The 22,379-nt window shown below is 40.7% G+C and overlaps 1 protein-coding gene across 2 annotated transcripts; it reads right to left on the reverse strand.

Moving 5' to 3' along the window:
* Positions 1-161: 161 nt before the first annotated feature.
* C4H6orf163 (chromosome 4 C6orf163 homolog) lies at positions 162-13,110 on the reverse strand. 2 transcript variants are annotated; one of them, XM_021161147.1, is made up of 5 exons: positions 12,719-13,110; positions 8,889-8,983; positions 7,562-7,669; positions 2,893-3,095; positions 162-662 (listed from the first exon to the last, which is right to left on the reverse strand). In XM_021161147.1, exons 1-5 carry the CDS (start codon positions 12,864-12,866, stop codon positions 230-232), a joined length of 987 nt encoding a protein of 328 aa, XP_021016806.1. In that variant the 5' UTR covers positions 12,867-13,110; the 3' UTR covers positions 162-229. The 2 variants fall into 2 exon arrangements, with proteins under 2 accessions (XP_021016806.1, XP_029332496.1); XM_029476636.1 differs by lacking the exon at positions 8,889-8,983 and having other exon boundaries at positions 168-662; positions 12,719-12,835.
* Positions 13,111-22,379: the final 9,269 nt, after the last annotated feature.

Consider the following 22,379-nt stretch of genomic DNA (forward strand, 5'->3'; position numbering starts at 1 on the left):
GGAAGGAAGGAAGGAAGGAAGGAAGGAAGGAGAGAAAGAAGAGAATGAAAGACGAGAAAGAAGCGAAAAGAAAAACACAGATAACTATAACTGTAATGATAATTTTAAAAGGCAGTTGATAATTTTTACAGCCCAACAGCACTCTGACCACATAGCAACAACCGGTTTTGAGTACATTTATTTCATCTGGAAACACCGTCTTTTGTGGTGACATTTCAGCCGATGAGCTCTAATCAGTCCTCGGTTCATTTTCCTTAGCAAGAATAGAAGGTGTTTTCTTTCTTTCCGGCAGAATGAAGTCAGCGTGTCCTGGGGAGAGCCTGGGGAAGGTGTAGTTGATATACTTCTGAAACGCGGCCCTGGTTTCCTGCAATTCCTCCTCCAGGAAATCTTTCCAGTTTGTCATGATCCCCAGTTGCTTGGCCACAGACAGCAGTTCTCCCTGGGTATTGACCAGTTTGCCCATCATATTGTCAAGGGTGGCCTGGTGTGTTTTTTCCGCCTCTTGAAGCACTTCTTGTACTTCTTCTTGCTTCTGCCTCTGAGCCATGCCGTAGTAGATGGTCATCTCGTGCTCCTTTGCTTTGATCAGCTGGCCCAGGCTTGTCTTCTTGTCTTTAATGACGGTTACGCCAGTGGTTACAAATTCCTCCAGGGCCTTGCTACAAGAGATCATACACATTTGCCAGTTAGAGCGACTGGCCACTAGAAACACAGTGACGTGACCATGATCACAGAAGAGTTATCCTGGTATACATGAGCTTTCAGACTATATTAGATATCAATAAACAATTAAAAAAATAGCTCTCAGAGGATGCCCATCAGCTTCTCTGCTGTGGGCTGGGGCAAAACCTCTAATGTAATATCTAATGGCATCACGGAGATTCTGAGTTCACTCTGTCCATTGTGCTTAAAAAATATTTTGTTTTTAATAGATGGGTTAGAATTCTAAACCCACAAAGAGTCATTTCCTCATATCAATTCAGCTGATTTCTATTTCTCTGAGACGGTATCATTAATGTTTGGTTTCTGTTACTTTGAGCAGACTTGGACCAATTGTGTAACTCAAGCTGACCTCCAACTCCTTTTTACTTTTGAGATTATAATATAATTACATCACCTCTCCCTTCTCTTCCCGTCACTCCCTGCTCTCTTTTAAGTTATGTCCTTTTCATTAATTGTTGTTACATGCATATGTGTATTTAAATATATATATATATATATATATATATATATATATATATGTGTGTGTGTGTGTGTGTGTGTGTGTGTGTGTGTGTGTGTGTATTCCTAAGTAGAACCTGCTCGATATGTAGACTGTTACTTGTACATGTGTTTCGGCTGACCACTTGGTACTGGATAACCACTTGCTATACTCCTCCCTGGGGAGGACTCTCTCTCCTGCTCTCACCCTTCCTCGGTTGCCTGTAGTTCTCAGAGTGGAGGTGGCACTTTGTGGGTTTTCTCCTGTCTACTTTGAACTCCTATTGTTGCCCTTGTTTGACTCATGTTAGGCAGCTATGTTGGTAAGGCTTTCTGGATGTAGGTTCTGACATTATTAGAAACAAATTCTCACAGGAAACTCTTTGATCCTAACCTCCAGCTCTTGATCTACCTAAGTGCTGGGTGCTGAGATTATAGGCCAAAGCCACCAAACCCTAGTTCTTCACCTTTAGGATAAAAGGAAGAAAACTTTATACTCATAGGCTAGCTTTATGTTTCATCTTGACTTAACATGAGCTATATCTAATTATAAATTATCTCTAAGTTTCTGATTACAGAACCAAAATCCTTTTTTACTTAAAATTAATGAGAAATCAAAAGTCATAATTTATATATAAGTTTTATCTATTGACGTTAACAGAATTAGTAGCTAAAAGACGATTTAAAAACACATTTATCAGTCAATACAAAATAACAATAAATTAATTATATCTCAACACAAATACTTTTATGAAAAATATTTTCCCAAACAAAATATATTTGGCGAAAAGACTGGACTAGGTTTACATTCATTTGCAAAATTCTTTTATGTATGGCGTCAAACAAAGCTGTTTTTCATGTTATTTCAGTGTATTGTGACACCCTACATATTAAAAGTCTTTTAAAAATAACACTCATTAGAGAAAGAGAAAAATAAATAAATAACACCATCCTCTTGTCAAAGAATGAGTTTATTTCTGGATGTGTGTGTGTGTGTGTGTGTGTGTGTGTGTGTGTGTCTGTGTCTGTGTGTGTCTGTGTGTGTATGTGTGTGTGTATGTGTGTGAACACATCAAGGATATAGTCCTTGTTATATGAAGTGTGTTGGGGGAGAAAAAGAATGTGCAAGAAGCAGTAATTAAGAACGTGTGTGTTTTCCTCTATATATTTCTGTAAAGTCAATATTTTAATGTATTCAGCTATTAGTTTACAAAGGAAAGATGAGGAACTAACACATCCGCAACAGTACATGAACCCGGTTGGAAACAATGATCCCTGAGTGTTTATGGAAAGGTGTTTGTTGATCCTTCTCAGCCTTTTAATACTGGAGATACAAAATGAGAAACATAATATTGAGAAGAATCACTGTTTGCTGAGAAGGAGGATGGAATATGACTGAGAGTAAGACACAGGACTTTCCATGAGTGTTGGCAACTCTCAGTCCCTTAGGCTCACTGTTAGATACTTGAGCTGCCATTTTCCTTAACTCAACCTCTCTGTCCCTCCTCCCCGCCACCTCCTTCCCACTTCCTCTCTCCTACATTCGTGAATATCAGTGTTTGATATATCCCACAATAGAACCAAGAAAATGTTGGGCACTGTTCAGTTCTATGCCTTAGCCTTCTTTCTTTCTCTAGGTGGATTTTAGTGGAGTCAGATGCTAACTCGCAGATGTGTTCTCTGGAGTACCTTTTCTCTTCTTTGATAGCTTTCTGCGCAATCTTTCTCTCTTCTTCCCTGGCTCTCTTCACAGCCTCCATCTTCTCCTGGTGACACTCCATCATAATTCTCTGGATCCGATGGACCATACGCTGCTCTGCAGCTGTGTGCTCTCTGTTCAGCTCTTCTTTCATCTGTTGAATCATATTCACCTTGGTTTTATCTTCTAGAGCCTTAAAGAAAGGGAATGGAAAACTGGGCTTAGATCCTCCAGGTTTGGTGTCTTTAAATGAAGACTAAGAAGCAAGAGCCATCATTTACTTGAAATGATGCGTACCTATTAAATAGGTGATTTCAAAGTAGGTGTGAATCAATCATACGGAATTTTTAAATTTAAGTAAAATATTCAAACTGTGTGTGTGTGTGTGTGTATGTCTGCGTGCATGTGCACACAAACACACACACACACACACGAAAGATCACATTGAATGGGGGGTGTGCAAAAAGGGAAATAGGTTAGAAAGGGAAATAGTTTAGAAACAGTTTTCTGACTGTTTTTAATTTTCTGTTCTTTTCAGTGCTAGTGACCAAACCTGGGGTCTTACAGATGCTAGGTTATCACCAGGCTACAGTTCCAACTAATGCTTTTATTGTCACAGTGTCAGTGTACATGGAAATATAGATATGATATTGGAAAATGGCAGAAGTAAAAGCCATGAAGGGAACCCGAGGCTCAGGCAAGCAACAATTTACTGGAGCCTGTCTTCCAGTCCCCACTGCTGTTCCACATTCCATTTCATTAGGGCAGCCACCCTTCCTCATTCATGAGGGAGACAAGAACTCCATTGTTGTTAGGTAGAAGGACCTATGGAATATTTTCAACCAAGAGAAAGGAAGCGGAAGCCAAACCATTATTTGTGAAGTCTCACAAAAGTACCTAAAGGAAAAACCTGTCACTATTTGGACATGCCTACTCACTCCACAGGATGCCAGCGCTCTGCTGGGCAAAGACACTGCAAACACAAATACTCTTGGGTCTCTTCTCTCAGAGGACTCACTGTACACTGGACGACACCAAGTATTGCATTAGCAGCCAAGATTTGATATTTGTTCCTTATAATTGCATAGTGAGTGCTGTATCAGAAATATATTTAAGAAGACCAGTTGTTGCGTTCTGAACTTTCAAAACCTTCAGTAAGAGGTAAATCTTTGTCTCCTCCAGTCTTGTCAGAGAATATTAAGGAACTGAGTTACTTCATGTGTCCCCTCATCATTGCCTAAGATGTTGGAGTCCTTCAAGAAAATGTCACAATTTTGTAAGAAAACATCAGTCTAACCTTCTCCCCTCTCTTCTACCTTCACTCTTTCCCCTCATTCATTCCTCTTTAGAGCAGAAAAGCCTCATTTTCAAGTGAAATCTTACTCAGATATAAAGCACTAAAACCACCAAGGGGTCTCCTGGTTGAATTTTCTCAACCTCTTTTTGTGCCTTTTCTGGGTCTTGAGGGAGCGGCTTCTTGAATGTGTATCCAGGGTGTCCTCGCTGAGGCTACACAGCAAGAGGACTCCAAATGGCAAGGAAACATGCAGTCACTTGCAGCTCCTTAAAAAAAACTATCTCAATAATAACAATTATTGATTAGAAGAAGCATGTGTACAGGTCAGTGATAGAGCAATTTTAGCCCTAGCATAAGAGACACACTGAGTCTAATCCCCAGCACTGAAAAACTGTTAGAATCCAGGGTCCTCAAGGGAAAAAGATTTTTCTTTTTTCAAAGATTTATTCATATATTTTATGTATCTGGGTTTTTGTCTGCATGAATGTCTGTGCATCAGAAGAGGGCATCAGATCCCATGGGACGACAGTTATAGACAGTTGCAAGCCACAATGCGGGTGCGAGGAACTGAACTGAGGGCTGCCGGAAGAACAGCTAGTACTCTTAACTTCTGAGCCATCTCTCTAGCCCAGGAGAAAAAGTTTCAACTCCTCATTTTGGCTACTTTAAGAGTAAGGGAAAACTGGGTGTGGTAACACATCCTGGCACCCAGAAGGCAAGAAGAGCATCTTGAGTTTGAGGCCAGTCTATGTAGTGAGACCCCAAAAAACAGAATCTGGGGCCGGGGAGGAGACTGAGGAGAGTTAACAGTGCTTGCTGAGCAAGCATGGGGGCCTGAGTTTGAACCTCCAGCATCCAAGAAAGGAGCTGGAGCACGACTGATCGATCATTCTTGTCACCCCAGTATTGGGAGACACAGACAGGTCAACCCTGGACTGTCGCTGAGCCAGTCAACCTGCTCAAATCAGCTAGTTTCCAGTTCAGGAAGAAACCTTGTCTAAAGGCAATATGACAATAAAGAAAGACAACCTGGGTTCAGGAAGATAGCGTAGCTGACAAAGGAGTATGCTACCAAGCTTGACAGGATGAGTTCAATCCCTGGGCCCACATAGTAGAAGGGAGAGAAATGACTCTAGCAAGTTGTCCTCTGGGCTCTATATCTACATACTAAACATGTGTACATGTGTATCTTCACACACACAATGCACAACACATACCCCAAAATCAAAAGAGAAACAAACAACAGAAACAGAAAAAGAGAAAAAAAAAAACAGAAAAGAGAAGGAAACAATAGACTCCAACTTTAAGAATCTTTACAGAATGGCTTCCAGTGGCAAATTTTGAAAACAGTTATAGAAAAAAAATTTGGTTGTTTAGAAATGTTACCTTGGTTTTCACTGCAGAAGGCTTTGTCTCTTAAGAATCACATTTTCAATAGTAAAACATTTTGAAAGATAATATTTATAAATGTCTTTAACACTTAGCCTATTTCAGAAAAAGAGTACAATAAAATGTTCTAGTATTTGCATCGTGCTCTCGAGTTCTTGGATTGTTTTCACTATGGACATGTTGATTTATAATTTCCTGTTTCTACTGAAGTTGGGCAGCAAGCTCACAGAGCCAACCCTGACCAGTAACCATGCCAAACATGGCAGGAGTGGGCTGCTGAGGCCAAGCAGGGATTATCCTGTGTAGGGACTGTGGCAGAGCTCCCTCTCCCTGTTGGTCCTAGGACAAAGACAGTTCTTTTAACCTTATCGGCACACAATTAGTATATGCGAGGTGCTCCTTGTGGAATCATGAATGTTTCGTTTGTAGTCCTGAAGTTTCCTAAGCTTCTTATCCATCATGTTATTGGGATCTCTGCCACTTTCCTGCTCTGCCCATGCATCTAGTCCTCCTGCCTATCCTTTGGAGACAGTTCCGTACAAAGGTGAAGACGGTTCTGTACTCTGGTCCTTTGCACAGGTTTTGTGACAGAGATATTGAATTAAGCAGTGAATCCCTCTGTTTGCAATGTTGACCAGTTTGTAAGTTACAAAGTTCCTCCTAGCCAGCCTCAGTGTCTAACCACAGAGAAGCAGATTCGGGAAATGTGGTATGTACACACAATGGATTCTGTTGTTGTTGTCAGGGAAACTGACGCAACTAGAGATAATTATGAATTAACTTGGTCTCTGACAGGAATATCATGCTTCTGTCATGTGTGGTTCCTGGATGTTATGTTGCTACATAAAATCATGTATGTAGATATGATAGGAAAGTAAAAGAAAACTGTCCAGAGAAACAAAGAAAACTAATGGGAATGGCATGAGAATGAGAAGAGAGGGTGTGGAGGTAATACTTACAGATACAATGTATGCATGTGTATGCTGAAGTGTCACTATGTACCACATTTTTGTTCACAATGAATACATATAAGAGTGAAAATTTAAAAACAAAACAAAACAAAAAACAGTTCCTCTTATCTCCTGACCACTAGTCCTACTGGAATACTTCAGAGACAGCTAAGACGTCCCTCTTTACGTAGGTAGACAGGAAATACATCTAGATGTATGTCTGCTTCTGATTGGACCTGGTGGTAAATATGTATCCTTGTGGGCTGCCTTTTTTTTTTTTTAAAGATTTATTTATTTATTATATGTAAGTACACTGTAGCTGTCCTCAGACACTCCAGAAGAGGGCGCCAGATCTCCTTACGGATGGTTGTGAGCCACCATGTGGTTGCTGGGATTTGAACTCTGGACCTTCAGAAGAGTAGTCGGGTGCTCTTACCTACTGAGTCATCTCACCAACCCATGGGCTGCCTTTTGAAGCCTCTGAAAAATGTGACTCATCAGAATTTCCTAAGAACCCAGGGATGGACCTGGCCAGAGACTATCATCCTGGTCAGCACTTAATTAAAGCTTGCTTCAAATTTGGCTCAAAAACAAAACAAAACAAAACAAAAACCAAATTTAGGAAAAATTATGAAACCAAAAGCCCAGAAGGAAGAGGACAGGTTGATCTATTGATTTAATCTTTTAAGTCCCTGCTATGTTTGTCAAGGCACAGTACTGGACAGGGCTAGCAGAGTGACAGGACAGACTGCCCCTGTGGAGGCCATGGTCATGTCAGTGAACCAGACATTAAACAGCCAATCATACACCCAGTTATTTAGTTCCAACGGTGACGCGTGCTGTGAAAGGGCTATTACAGAGCTCATATCTGAGGTTCCCTCCAAACTTTTATGAAACACTCATCTGAACTTTATCAATGGCTACTCCACCCACTCCTCCCTTGTCAACTAACAGAAGCACTTTCTCTTTACTGACTTAAATGCTTTTTAAAAAAGACAATGGACAAGTCCTTATAGAGAGAACCTTTAAGTCTTTTTGATGTTGCTCTTCCAGAACCCGAATTTCAAATTTGTGTCTGGCTTCTGCATCTTCAAGTGCTTGATCCACGGCTTGTTTTTGGAGCAGTTCAGCCTTAGAAACAAAAGGTTCATGTGTCTATTAATATTTCAAGGTAAGCAGAGAGGGAGAAGCTGGGTCACTATTGAAGGAGTTGCTAAGTTAAGTGTTCTTGCTTAATGGAAGTTAGCACCCACCACAGAGTCCCTAATGGCAATGTTTCTACCCCCACTTCCCACAGTAGCTGCCTTAGTCTGGTGCATATAATACCCTGAGACCTGGCCTTCCTTTGCTGCTTTAGGAATTACTAAAGATAGGGAAACTATAATGTATATGCATATGCAGCTGAGTAGGTTAGTCTAGAAACCATAGAGAAGGGAACAGACACATAAAGCTGAAAGGAACTAAGCAGGGAGCATGAACACTCCTGAGTTCTCATCAGACATTGAGAAAAGAATTTAGAGCCAGGCAGTGGTGGTGTATGCCTTTGATCTCTGCACTTGGGCGGCAGAGGCAGGTGGATTTCTGAGTTCAAGGCCAGCCTCAAAAAACAAAAACAAAGAGAGAGAGAGAGAGAGAGAGAGAGAGAGAGAGAGAGAGAGAGAGAGAGAGGAAAAAAGAAAGAAAATAATTTAGATTAGATTTAAAGAAAATACGCATGCCCAGGGTCAGCTTATATTCAAACAGTATACGATTCATAAAATATGTTGGGATATTTAAGTAACTGATGGCTTTCACCATCGGATTTTTATTACTTCTAGATTCTGTAGGAATCACCATGGTGACTAGAAGCCCCAAGGACTTTAAAGACAGTAAATAAGAAGAGTCAGAGAAGATAAGGCATTTGGGGAAATGGGCATTTAGTTTAGAAGTTTTTATTACATAGTACACATATTAATAGTCCCGAATAAATAGAAAAGCCCATAATAAACAATTTACAACAAAGATCCCCTCTTTAAGTTTCAGTCGAATGAGAACAAAGTGGCCAGAGCCATTCAGGCAGAGAGAAACTTAGAAGGAAGAAGGTTCTTGACGGGACCCTCTTCTTCCTAAGCCTCACCTAGTGTCAAGTCCGTTCCTTGACTGAACCCTCCCAGCAGTGCTTTGAGAAGGGAGTTATTACTATCCCTCCTACAGATGAAGAAGCCCAGAATCCAGAGGGCAAAGAACATGGCCAAGACTCCAGTTTGTCGGGACGCTGTGGTCTATCTCTTGCCTGCCCTTCTGAATTTACAGGTGTAAATAAAGGCAGCATGGGAAAACATGGCTTGGGTTTATCTCTGAGCTCCTTTACCTTTTCCCACACTTTGGCTTCTGCTTTTTTGATTTGTTCCTTGAGCACAGCCTCTCGAAACTCTTCTTCTTTGTTCAGAATATTTGCCCCAATATCTGTGTATTTGGAGAGAAATGATTACAGGCCCCTGTAGACTGCTCTCTGCCTTGCCTTTCTATCACTGGTGAAATTGTTTATGGCAGCTGTCTACAAGACACATCTTTTTAGGTGATGTCAATCATTTAGATTATTTTTGGCACTAAGAACTGGCCCCATCATGCTAAGTAAGCATGGACCTTTCCACTCAGCTATACCACCACCACTCCCACTACCACCCCGCCTGCAATCTTTTCTTTAAAGATACTCATCAGAAAGGGAAGTTTTCCACTAGCTGATTAAGATGGAACTCACCACATAGGCCTGAAGAGGGTCCATTAGCTTTATTATACTCAGTCCAAACAGCAGGAGATGAAAGGTCAATGCCCTGCAAACTGTGGCACACTCAAAGCAGAATGCAGATTCACAAAGCTTTGGAGCCTTACTCACCTCCTCTCTCCCTGCTCTGTCAGGGTGCTTCCTTTAATACATCATTAATATATGCCTTTCATTAGTATGATGGTCTTTTTTACTCTGTCAGCTGTGGAGTGCACTAAAGTTTCTAGTTTATTATTTCTCTGTCAGTGATCTAATTTGACTTCCACATTATAACACCACAAATTACCATCTTCACTCAAAGTGTGACTCAAGGGAAGGTAGGGAGACGCCCAAAATCAGATAGGTGGGGACAATTCTGAACCAGGAGCTAAGAACTGAACCTTTCAGCCTGGTCTCAGTGTTGGCTCATGATCTCACCTGAGATAGCCTTAAAATTATTATAGGACCTAGTCTGAAAATTCTTACAGTAAGGTGCTGTAGACATGTGAGCTTGCTCAACATATCCTGCTGTGGTAACAGGCCTTGCTTCTCTTAACTCCCTCACTTGACTATCATGCATCATCTCCCTCCCTCCCTCCCTCCCTCCCTCCCTCCCTCCCTTCTATAAACTAGTCTGGAATTGGGCACATATTCAAGCTACACTCTTCCCTAATTTTTTGCACAGAGGACATAAAGAGAAACTAGCTTCTTTCCTTCTGGGATTTCTAAATCGGGGTTAAGAGATGTTAAAACCATTTGTATTCATATCTTTTCTACATGCTGGAGTAGGCCTGATGGCAGTACCAGCCCAGACAATTGACTGAGTGTGCACATGGTAGACTGAAATCTTGACGACAGATTCCACCTTGAGTTCTTGTTAAGAGGATCAAGAAATTCCATCACAATTTTATGTGTTTTGTTCTAAGTTGCTTCCATCATCTACAACTGGCAGATATATTGTGTGGAATTAAATGCTACCACTAGATCACGAATGAGTATTTTAAATTTTATTATTATTATTATTAAAGGATTTATTTGTATTGTTTTAAATTGTGTGTAGGTGTGTATAATCAGGCTCCCTCAGGAGCAAGAGATTCCCTGGAGCTATAGCAACAGTCGATATGGGTGCTGGAAACTGAAGGTGGGTCCTCTGTAAGAGCAGCAAGTGCTCTTAACTACTGGAATCTCTCCAGCACCCCCTGCCACATTAGTGAGTCTTTAAACATAAGCAGTAAACACTGTTATAGAGAAGGATGCGGATTATATTATAAAATCTCAACCCTGTGTACATGCATCACATTCATAAAAATGTAATGCAAAGCAGGGTGCTGTTATCCTTTTGAATGTTTAAATATCATTCTATCTGTTGTTCTCAGCCTTAACTGCAGAAGTTATCTATAGGACATTTAAAAAAAAAACATGCTGAAAAAGGAGACACTATTAGTAAAACAGCTGCGATGAGTCTAAAAACCACTTTGCAGATGAATATGTGTCAAAGACCACATATTATATGCCTTTGTTCCATACCATTGGTTCCATGGTGATAACATCGTGAAGACCGTGAAATCAGTGAATGGCTGCTGGAATTTTGAAAAGTACCACTGATTATTAATGGATAGAGTGAAGACGTTTCTTTGTGGTGATTGTTACATAAATAGACATGCAATCCATTTTTTAAAAACTGCACTTCTAAGGGGAAAGAGACTTGTAAGTTATGTACCAGACTTGAGAGCATCATTCTTATTATGCAAACTCCCTGGTTTTGACAATGTACCAAGATTATTGGTTTGAAAAGTTGAGGTTCATGGGAACTCTGTGATCCCATTTTGAAAGCTGTGAATCAAACTATTCCAAAACAAAGAGTGTTTTAAAAGTGTAAGAAAAAAAATGTACATGATAGAACCTGCCCCTGAAGGTTGTTAACAGCAACTAGAGAATCCTCTTGTATAGATACTTCAATGAGCTCTTATTTATAAAGGAGACTTTTCACTCTTCTGACTTATAATAATTTAATGACAAATACAGGCAAGCAAATATAAAATACTGACTTCTACATACATTTATCTGTCCATATAGCCTATAAAGTATAAGGAATCCTTAATGTATATCAAAGAACGTGGATAGCATTGTCTTGGGTCTAAAAATTACTTTAGAAATTACAATTAATAATTCATATAAAAATTTTGCCAAAAGTTCAAGTCAGTTGGAACTGATGTCTTAGAGGATGATTATAATTCTATCTCCCTTGTCTTTTAGTTCAGATTTGTCACTTCTCATTTGGTAAATTAGGCATGAAACCAAGTAACCATGAGCTTACCACATACATGGGAAAGAAAACAGGGAAAATATTTAAAGAGTCCTTTTCAAATATACATAAAATCTAGGATTAGATGGAAATTTTCTCGATATAAATGAGAAATAGAAATATGAATTTTAATTCATTTGCTTATATACTATATATATGTGCTGTAAATATTCCTATTTATTTGTATGTATCTGCTTTTGTCACTATCTACAAAGTAACGGCTAAGTTTCTCCCAGTCACTTATTGGGGTATTTAGGTATTTTCTCTTATACGTACAGGACATCCCCAAGAATAGGCAAAGTTAAAAAGAACACACATTTACTATGATGTCACAGATGTTGAATAGGTATGATATTACATTAAAGCTCTGTACTAGTTAGGGTTTTACTGCTGTGAACAGACACTATGACCAAGGCAAGTCTTATAAAAAAACAACATTTAATTGGGGCTGGCTTACAGGTTCAGAGGTTCAGTCCATTATCATCAAGGTGGGAGCATGGCAGTATCCAGGCAGGCATGGCACAGGAGGAGCTGAGAGTTCTATGTCTTTATCCAAAGGCTGCTAGTGGAAGACTGACTTCCAGGCAACTAGGGTGAGGATCTTATACCCACACCCACAGTGACACACCCATTCCAACCAGGTCACACCTATTCCAACAAGGCCACACCTTCAGATGGTGCCACTCCCTGGTCCAAGGATATACAAACCATCACAAGCTCCAAAACAGTTTAAAAGATACATAGTAATGTTCTTATTTACAACAAGAAACAGTAAGAGGTTGAAAACTCTATCCCATTCACAAAACTGTTAAGTTAAATTCCAACTTGTTACCATTTCATCATGGAATTCTTACAGAGACCAGCAACTTCAAACAGGGCAAACCTGAGAAGTGTGGCACCCAGTGCTATTCTACCTTAGAACAAAGAAAAAGAATAAGATCACTGCTGAGCGTGGTGATGCACACACCTTAACACCAGCACACAAGAGACAGAGGCAGGTGAATCTCTCTGAGCTAGAGGCTGGCTTGGTACCCAAAGTGTGTTCCAGGATAGCCAGACCTATGTAGAGAGACCCTGTCTCAAAGGATTCCATTACCACTGCCACCACCCTGCCAAAGAGTAAATCACTTACCCAAGATATCTTTGTGAGTATAGAAGCGTGTCTTAAATGGCTTGTAGTCATAGATCCGTTTGAAGGTTTCCCCAAAAGGGGCTGGTGGAATTATTTTGTTGCAAACGGCACAGCAAACAAAATCTGTATAATTTGGATTTCTGATCATAGTTAAATTTCTGATCCCTTTTACTACTTCAAGTTAAAACAATATCAGGATCAGAAAGAAAAAAAAAATGGTGGTTTCAAGAGACGCTAGAAATCTGAAGGGCAGTCCAGGGTTTCAAGACTCTACTAGAGCCTGGCAAAGACTAAATAAGTCATCATGATTTGGCAGTGGCTGTATGTCTAAAGAATGGTGCTACCAGCCTCTGCCTTTCAAGGTTGAGCACTGGGTTGGGAAGGCATAAGTCGTTTCTCCCTCCCAGTGTCTAGCATTAAGTTGTCAACTTACTTAACAACTGTTGCTAGGTAAGACAAGCTTTGCTCATAAAAGCAACCTGAAATAATGTCAAATGAGAGCAGAAATAGCTGCTATTCATTTCCCTGAGTTTCCTCTTGCTGCTGTAAGTGAACACAGTCTTCATAACTCATCTACAACACAATTTATCCAATTGAATTTTGGGAAGCCAGAGTCCAAAATGATTTTAGGGCTAAAATGAAGCTACCAGGAGGGGCTGGTGCCTTGTAGACCTGCAGCAGTTCTCAACCTGTTGGTTGTTGTCGGGCAGTGGGTGTAGGGGAATAAAGGGAGTGGGAGAAAACCCATGTCCTGCCAGAGTTCCGGTGCTCTGGGCAGTCGGACTCAGGAGGACTGCTGCACACTTCTGCCGCATGCTTTCCACACGGCCCCAGGTGGGTGTCTGGCTGTGGGAAGCCACGGACCCCAGCCCACTGGGGGGTGGACAAGAGGCAGTCTGAGGACTATGGGCTTCAGGGAGGCCAGAGATAACAGATTCTCAATCTCGGGCATCCCAGATGCAGCTGGACACCACAGAAGAGCTGAGAACAAAGTGGGGGCCCTGTGGGTGGATCGGCCAGCCTCAGAGCCAAAGAAAGGAGAGGGTAGGGAGAGAGGGGGTGCTTGGTGGTTCCCACGCGGGCAAGAGTCCTTGGTTCTGTCCATGGCTGGAGTGCAGAAAGGCCTTCTGAAGGGAGGTTAGACTCTGTTCTTTAGGGGAAAGCCTAACCCATCGTTCAAGCATGGCGGGCCTTGATGAGCAGAGACAGTATATGGTTTTAGAGCTTTATTGTAGAAAGGCAAAGAGAAAGAGAGATGATAAAAGAAAGAGAGGGGCCAGCCATAGCCACACGGAGAGAGTGGGGAGGGAGAGAGAGGAGGGCTAGAGATGAGAGTAAGAAAGGTGAGAGCTTAAGCGAGCAAGGAGGGGTCAAGCAGTTATAGCTCCTTTTATAGTGAGCTAGGCTATCTTGTAGTTATCAGGTAACTGTGGGGGTGGAGTCTAGCCAGAATGCCAGGAGCTTGGGGGCTTTGTCTGTGTGACTGATAGTCACAGAATTATGGAGTTGGGGGCTCTGTCATGTCAGGCACCTGTCTCTGTGAACGTGGCTCACTGTTCCATCCCTTGTAGAGTTTTCTACTGGGTCTCTGGAGCAAGCCTAACTCAACCAAAACAGGCTGCCTTTCACAGTCCCACAGGTTGTGACCCCTTTGGCAAACCTCTGTAACTATTTACATTACAATTCATAACAGGAACAAAATTACAGTTTTGAATTCTCAGTGAAAATAATTTTATTATTGGGGGTCAACACAACATGAGGAATTGTATTAAAGCGTCACAGCACTGGGAAAGTTGAGAACTAGTGTTGTAGAGGCTTTGGGGGAGAATGTTTCTTATCTTTTCCAGCTTCAAACAGCCATACATCTTCCTAAGATTCATGTGCCTGCTTCTGTGGAGGAATCTCCCGCTCTGATCCTCTGTGAACCTCTGTGTCTATACCAGGCATCTCCATATGAGCCAGGCTGATCCTGTCATCTCAAATCCTACATGTGATCAGAGACACCAGGTCTCTCTCATCGTATATTTACAGGCGTCAGTTGTCAGGATCTGGCTGTCGATGGGAAGGGACATTCAGTTGGCCACTTCTTAAGTGTGCTTTTGTTAAATAGTTAATTTTTAATTAATGGACAGTGGAGGCAGTCTCTGAATAATATTTAGGCGATTATGAATGTGCTTTGGTGGCACAGCAGTAAAACTGGGAAATGTAGTGGTATTCTAATGGAAAAATTACTGTCACTAAATCAGTATTCACAATCACAAAGCCTGATTTTCAGATTTTTAGGATGTGCAACTTGGTCACTTTTCTACTGCTGGAATAAAATGCTATGAAGAATGACAGGAAGCATTCAATTGGCTTATGGTTTCTAAGGGTTAAGAGCCAATTGGCTTACGGTTTCTGAGGGTTAAGAGTCTGTGATGGTGGAGTAGAGGCATGGTGGCAGAGCAACTGGAGAACTCACATCTTAAGCTGCAAGCAGAGGCAGAGATGGGACACTTTTGAGGATTTTGTTTGCTTGTGACAGGGTACATCACCATGGCTTACCCAGAAATTGATTTGTAGGTCACACAGATCTTAAATTTGCAACAGTCCTCTTACCCTGTAATTATAGGCACATGCTACCACACCATCATGGTATGATGGTTTGTATATCCTTGTCCCAGGGTGTGGCACCATTAGGAGGTGTGGCTGTGTTGCAGTAGGTGTGTCACTATGGGCACGAGCTTTAAGACCCTTGTCCTAGCTGCCTTGGGAACCAGTCTTCTCCTAGAGGCCTTTAAATCAAGTTGTAGAAGGCTCAGCCCCTCTTGCACCATGCCTGGCTAGACGATGCCATGCTCCCACCTTGATGATAATGGACATAACCTCTGAACCTGTAAGCCAGACCCAAATAATTTTGTCTCTATAAAAGTTGCCTTGGTTGCTTCTAGATTCCCCACCCAACCCCACCCCAATATATCTGATGTTCCCCTTAAAAAAAAAAAAAAAAAAGAGTTGCCTTGGTCATGGTGTCTGTTCACAGCAGTAAAACCCTAACTCAGACAATGGGTTTTAAACATCATAAGTAATTTGCTCCTATCATTTTAGAGAGAAATTGCTCTAGAAATTCTGCCTGTTATAAACATCTGTTCTGCTGATTATATGAAGCTATTGAAATTGTTTTCAGCCAAGTGTGGTGGCGCACGCCTTTAATCCCAGCACTCGGGAGGCAGAGGCAGGCGGATTTCTGAGTTCGAGGCCAGCCTGGTCTACAGAGTGAGTTCCAAGACAGCCAGGGCTACACAGAGAAACCCTGTCTTGAAAAAAGAAAGAAAGAAAGAAAAGAAATTATTTTCATTTTTGACTGTGTCACATAGTATCTCCAGTAGGGTTGGTTTTATTAAGGACCTGAACCTTCATTGAGATGAATTTCAACAAGAAAACTCCTAGAGGTCTCTGTGTCTTCCAAAAGTTAACCTAGAATTCCTTAATTAACCATGGGTTTTATTGACTATTACGGCCTAATACCTGTCTGAAGTTTAAATAAGTATATCAACTGGTGTCAGAAAAAAAAATGGTGGGAAAAAATGATTAATTAGATTTGGGAGACTGGTTAAAAAAGAAATGAATTCTACCTGAAAGCAGATCAGGTAGATACCTGCTGTATCAACATGGTTAAAGATCTAGATAGAGAATGAGGTCAGCTCTGTCAACATGACTGCCCTATGTACTCCTGGATCCTTTTCCAGAAGTGCGATTATGAAACTTCTGGTGTATCTGAAGACAGTGACAGTGTACTCATATACATAAAATGAATAAATTTTTTTAAAAAATCTTAAAAAAAGAAAACTGCTCTTTGTTATAAAACTTTTCAGTTTTTTTTTTTTCAACTCCATATCACAAGAACTTCTTTGGTGTCCAGCAAACTTCAAGAATTGATCACAATGGAGATAATATATAAAGCTAATAAACAATTGTTTCTCCTACCAGAGCTGGTGAGGTTATGGATCTTAGAGGTGACTCTACAACAGTCACCTTACTAAATCAATATAATTACTAACAGCATTGAAAATACTTACACTCACAGGTAAGTGTAGCTGTCATTCCTCATCAAAGAAGCTTGCAGTAGCCAGAGACCATTACAGAAATCTGTAAATTTAGATTTACAAATGTAGAGAAGAATGGATTATGGCGGGAGCCCACCCCCAATGGTTACATCTACAGCACAACCCTTGCACCTAAAGGAACACCTGCTGAGGGAACATCAAGAAAGAGGGGGCAGAAAGATTATAAAAGCCACAGGCCCAGGAAATTTGTGAGATTATGTCTCCTAGAAACGACAGGAAAGCTTCACCCATGATACTTTAACAATATGGCTGCCTGAACGAGACCTGAACAGTGGTAACATCAATAGGCATGGTATTGTGGAAGGGGTAAAAGTTCATGGAGCCCCACCCTAGTCACAGACCTACAACCGAGAACGGTTAAAATTTTAAATTAAAAATAAACGGGGGAAAAGAAATCCACTTAGACTAGAGTGTGACAGATGCCTTTAACATCAGCTCATGGGAGACAAAGAGTAGTCAGTAAATCTCTGAGAACTTCAGATCAATCAGGCAACCAAGGCTATACAGTGAGACCTGTCTTTTTAAAAATGGAAATAAATTCTTTCCAAAAAGTCTATTTTGTTTATTAGAGGTGTGTATATGTGGCACCGTATACATGTAGAAGTTAAATGACAACTTGTAGGAGTCTGTTCTCGTCAGTCATGTGGGTCCTAGGAATTGAACTCAGGTAGTCAGATTTGGAGGCAGGCCCCACTTAGCAACTGATCCATTTTGCTACTCAAACTTGAAGCAATCCCACCAAAATTAGGGACAAGACACAGGTGCCCATTCTCTCTGTACTTATTCAATATAGTATTCAAAGTTCTAAATAGAGCAATTAGGCAACAAAAGGAGGTGAAAGAGACACAAATCAGAAAGAAGTCAAGATGTCACTATTTGCAGATGATATGATAGTATACTTAAGTGACCCAAAAATTCTACCAGAGAACGCCTAAAACTGATAAACAACTTCAGCAAGGTGGCTGAAGTTGATATAAAATTAACTCAAATAAGTAGCCTTTCTCTACACAAAGGATAAATAGGCTGAGAAAGAAATTAGGGAAACAACACCCTTCACAATGGTCACAAATCATATAAAATATCTTGGTGTGACTCTAACCAAGCAAGTTAAAGATCTGTATGACAAGAACTTCAAGACTCTGAAGAAAGAAATCAAGGGAGACCTCAGAAGATTGAAAGATCTTCCATGCCCATGGATCAGTACGGTTAACATAGTAATAAAGGCCATCTTACCAAAAACAATTTACAGATTCAATGCAATCCCCATCAAAATTCTAACTCAATTCTTCACAGAGATAGAGCAATTCTCAACTTCATCTAGAATAACAAAAAAAACCCAGGAGAGCAAAAAAACTCTTAACAATAAGAGAAGTTCTGGGGGAATCACCATCCCTGACCTCAAGCTGTACTACAGAACAATTGTGATAAAAATTGCATGGTACTGGTACAGTGACAGACAGGTAGATCAATGGAATAGAATTGAAGACCCAGAAATAAACCCACACTCCTATGGTCACTTGATCTTTGACAAAGAAGCCAAAACCATACAGTGGAAAAAAAGCATTTTCAATAAATGGTGCTGGTCTAACTGGAGGTCAGCATGCAGAAAAATGCAAATCAATTCATTCTTACCTTTTTATACAAAGCTCAAGTCCAAGTGAATCAAGGACCTCCACATAAAACCAGATATGTTGAATCTAATAAAAGAGAAAGTGGGAAAACACCTTGAACATATCAGCACAGGGTAAAATTTCCTGAACAGAACACCAATGGCTCAGGCTCTAAGATCAATAGTTGATAAATGGGACCTCATGAAACAGAAAAGATTCTGTAAGGTAAAGGACATTGTTAATGTCCTACAGACTGGGAAAAGATTTACCAATCTTACATCCGATAGGGGACTAATATCCAAATATCCGAAGAACCCAAGAAGTTAGACTCCAAAAAACCAAATAACTCAATTAAAAAATGGAGTACAGAGCTAAACAAAGAATTCTCAACTGAGGAATCTTGAATGTCTGAGAAGCATCTAAAAAAATGTTCAACATTCTTGGTCATCAGTGAAATGTAAATCAAAATGACCCTGAGATTCTACCTCATACCAGTCAGAATGGCTAAGATCAAAAACTCAGGTGACAGCAGGTGCTGGTGAGGATGTGGAGAAAGAGGAACACTCCTCCATTGCTGGTGGGATTGCAAGTTGGCACAACTACTCTGGAAATCAGTCTGGTGGCTCCTTAGAAAATTGGACATAGTACTACCGGAGGATCCAGCAATACCTCTCCTGGGCATATATCCGAAGATGCTCCAACATGTAATAAGGACACATGCTCCACTATGTTTATAACAGCCTTATTTATAATAGCCAGAAGCTGGAAAGAACCCAGATGTCCCTCGATGGAAGAATGGATACAGAACTTGTGGTACATTTACACAATGGAATGCTACTAAGCTATTAAAATCTACAACTTCACGAATTTTGCAAGCAAATGGATGGAACTAGAAAATACCATCCTGAGTGAGGTAACCCAGACCCCAAAGGACATTGCATGGTATGTAATCACTGATAAATGGATATTAACTCAAAATCTCAGAATACCCAAATCACAGACCATATGAAGCTTAACAAGAAGGAAGGCCAAAGTGTAGATGCTTCAATCCCACTTAGACAGGAAAACAAAATAATCACAGGAGTCAGAGGGAGGGCTGCCTTATTTGGCATCAGTGGGGGGTAGTGGAGAAAGAGGAACACTCCTCCATTGCTGGTGGGATTGCAAGTTGGCACAACAGCACTTGGTCCTGTGGAGGTTTGTTCCCTAGTGAAGGGGGATGCTAGAGGGGTGAGGTTGGAGTAGGTGGGTGCGAGAGCACCCTCGTAGAGGCAAAGGGGAGGGTGATTGGTGTGCAGGTTTGCAGAGGGAAGACTGGGAAGGGGGACAACATTGAAATGTAAATAAATAAAATAATAAAGAATGGAAAGTTTTATTTTGACTGTTTGATCATGCAACCAATCATAGTGGGGACAGCATGGAGTGAAAAAACTGTTCCTGAATTCTAAAATTGAATGATGTTGCAGGTATGCTATTTGCAGATATGGAATGCTGGCTGTAAATGATGAAATGCAGAAAAACAAGAAACATAAATGAGACGAGAACTGCCAAGGAACAGATTTCCTGGCCATAATTGATAAGTAGACAACAATATAAATAAAAGAAAAAATAGAAATTCTCTAACATTTCAAGCATAATATAATCTGTAAGATAAATATTGTAATATATAAGCACACATTTTCACCAAAAAGTAGAGAACATACTGTGTCAAACTTCCAATGCTATCATCAGGACCAGAGAACATAACAGTCAACAGCATTTTTTCAGTAGGTCCTAAAATTATTACACAAAGAAATTTTGATAAGACATATATCTGCGAAGCACAGCTGTATATCTAGAATGGAATTTCATTCTTAGACATGACTTGGTGTGTGTGTAGACTTCTGCTTGATGCCACATTTGCCTTATGTGTAATTGTTTTTATTTCTCCTGCTTCTAAAATGTAGAATTGTCTTTGTAATCAATTGCTCATTATTCTGTTTCATTCTTGTTATGGTCAATAATTCTTTATGCTAAATGTTTCCTAGCTAATTTCTTATGTGGGCAGTCTCTTGGTTGAATAATGAATGACCACTAATAAATTTTACAATGTGATGTGACTGAATATTCATGAAAGGAGGTGGTAATGATTTGATTAAAGCTCTGTACCAAACAAAAGTGGGGACATGATGCTTAGCGATGAAGTCAGAAACTCTCGCACTGATGGCGTTCTTGAGAGAAGCTTGGAGCTAGAGTTAGTTACCATTGTGAAAAGGGGAAAAAAAAACTTGTGATAAAAATAAAATTTGTTTAAGAGAAAAAGAAAATTCTTGATCTTGAGTGTATAACATCATTGCAACTATTTATAAAAACAAACTAGGCAGTAATAAGCTAAAGACAAGTAACCATTGTGTGTCTGGCATGCGATGTGTGTGAGGACAAGTAGGTGGTGTATATGTGGAGGGTGGAGAAGGAGATCGCCATCCTTGTCTCCTCTGTTGTTTCTGTTAGGTATGCCAGCCTAGGGGGTCCAAGGGCTTTTGGGGGGGTTCTGCTGCTCCCACTTCAGAGCTCACTGTGGAACCCCAGGATTAATCATTCATTCGACTATGCCTAGTTTTAAAGGGATTCTGGGATTCAGACTCAGGTCCTCTTGTTTGGGTGGCAAGAGGCTTTACCGACTGAATCATTTTCTCAGCACCATTATATCACCCGTGGCGACTGGCAATAGATTTTGTTCTCATACAATATATCTTGATTACAGTTTCCCTCCATCAAGTCCTTTCAGTTCCACCTCCTCTCCTCCCCTCCCCTCTGGATCCATTTCCTTTCTGTCTCTGACTAGAAAATAATAGGCTAAGCCAGGTGTAGTGGTGCACGCCTTTGATCCCAGCACTCGGGAGGCAGAGGCAGGTGGATTTCTGAGTTCGAAGCCAGCCTGGTCTACAAAGTGAGTACCAGGACAGCCAGGGCTATACAGAGAAACCCTGTCTCAAAAAAACAAGCAAACAAAAAACAAACGAAAGAAAGAAAGAAAGAGAGAGAGAGAGAGAGAGAGAGAGGAAGGAAGGAAGGAAGGAAGGAAGGAAGGAAGNGGAAGGAAGGAAGGAAGGAAGGAAGGAAGGAAGGGAAAGAAAGAGAAAGAAAGAAAACAATAGGTTTCTAAGAGATAACAATAAAACTTGTCAAAATAAAATATAAGGGGGCTGGAGAGATGGCTCAGTGGTTAAGAGCACCGACTGCTCTTCCAAAAGTCCGAAGTTCAAATCCCAGCAACCACATGGTGGCCTACAACCATCCGTAATGAGACCTGATGCCCTCTTCTGGTGCATCTGAAGACAGCTACAGTGTACTTAGATATAATAATAAATAAATCTTTAAAAATAAATAAATAAAATAAAAGATAAGATAAAAACACCACACTGAAGTTCGACAAGGCAATCCAATAGAACGAAAGGAGCCTCAAGATCAGGCACAAAAATCAGAAATCCCTTAAAAATACGAAACTGAAAGCATATATATACACACACACACACACATATATATATGTACACACACACACACACACACACACATATATATATATATATATATAAAATCAGGGGCCCCGATGCAATGCAGACCTATGTCGGCCCTGTGCTGCTGCTTCACATATAAACTGTGTGCTCATATGAACTTTGTTCAGTTGATTTAGAGGAGCTTGTTTTCCTGGTGCCCTTCATTCCTCTCTGCCTCTTGGGGTTCCCTGAGTTCTGGAGGGAGGGGATTTAGTGGAGACATCCCATTTAGACCCATGTGTTCCAAGGTCACCGTCTTTCTCATCTGTCTCAGTCTATCTGTCTCTGTCTCTCTGCCTAGTGTCTGGCTGTGGGTCTCTGTATTGGTTCCCATCTGCTACAGGAGGAAGCTTCTCTGATGATGACTGAGCAAGGCACTGATCTATGAGTACAACAGAATGTTATTAGG

The sequence above is a fragment of the Mus caroli genome, chromosome 4, assembly GCF_900094665.2.
Source record: "Mus caroli chromosome 4, CAROLI_EIJ_v1.1, whole genome shotgun sequence".
Lineage (NCBI taxonomy): Eukaryota > Metazoa > Chordata > Mammalia > Rodentia > Muridae > Mus > Mus caroli.

Coding starts and splice junctions, on each gene's coding strand:
- C4H6orf163 (XM_021161147.1), bottom strand. CDS start 12,866: ATGATCAGAAATCCAAATTATACAGATTTTGTTTGCTGTGCCGTTTGC. Junction 8,984..12,718: donor TACTCACAAAGATATCTTGG/GTAAGTGATTTA, acceptor CCAAATACACAG/ATATTGGGGCAAATATTCTG. Junction 663..2,892: donor GCTATCAAAGAAGAGAAAAG/GTACTCCAGAGA, acceptor GATCTCTTGTAG/CAAGGCCCTGGAGGAATTTG.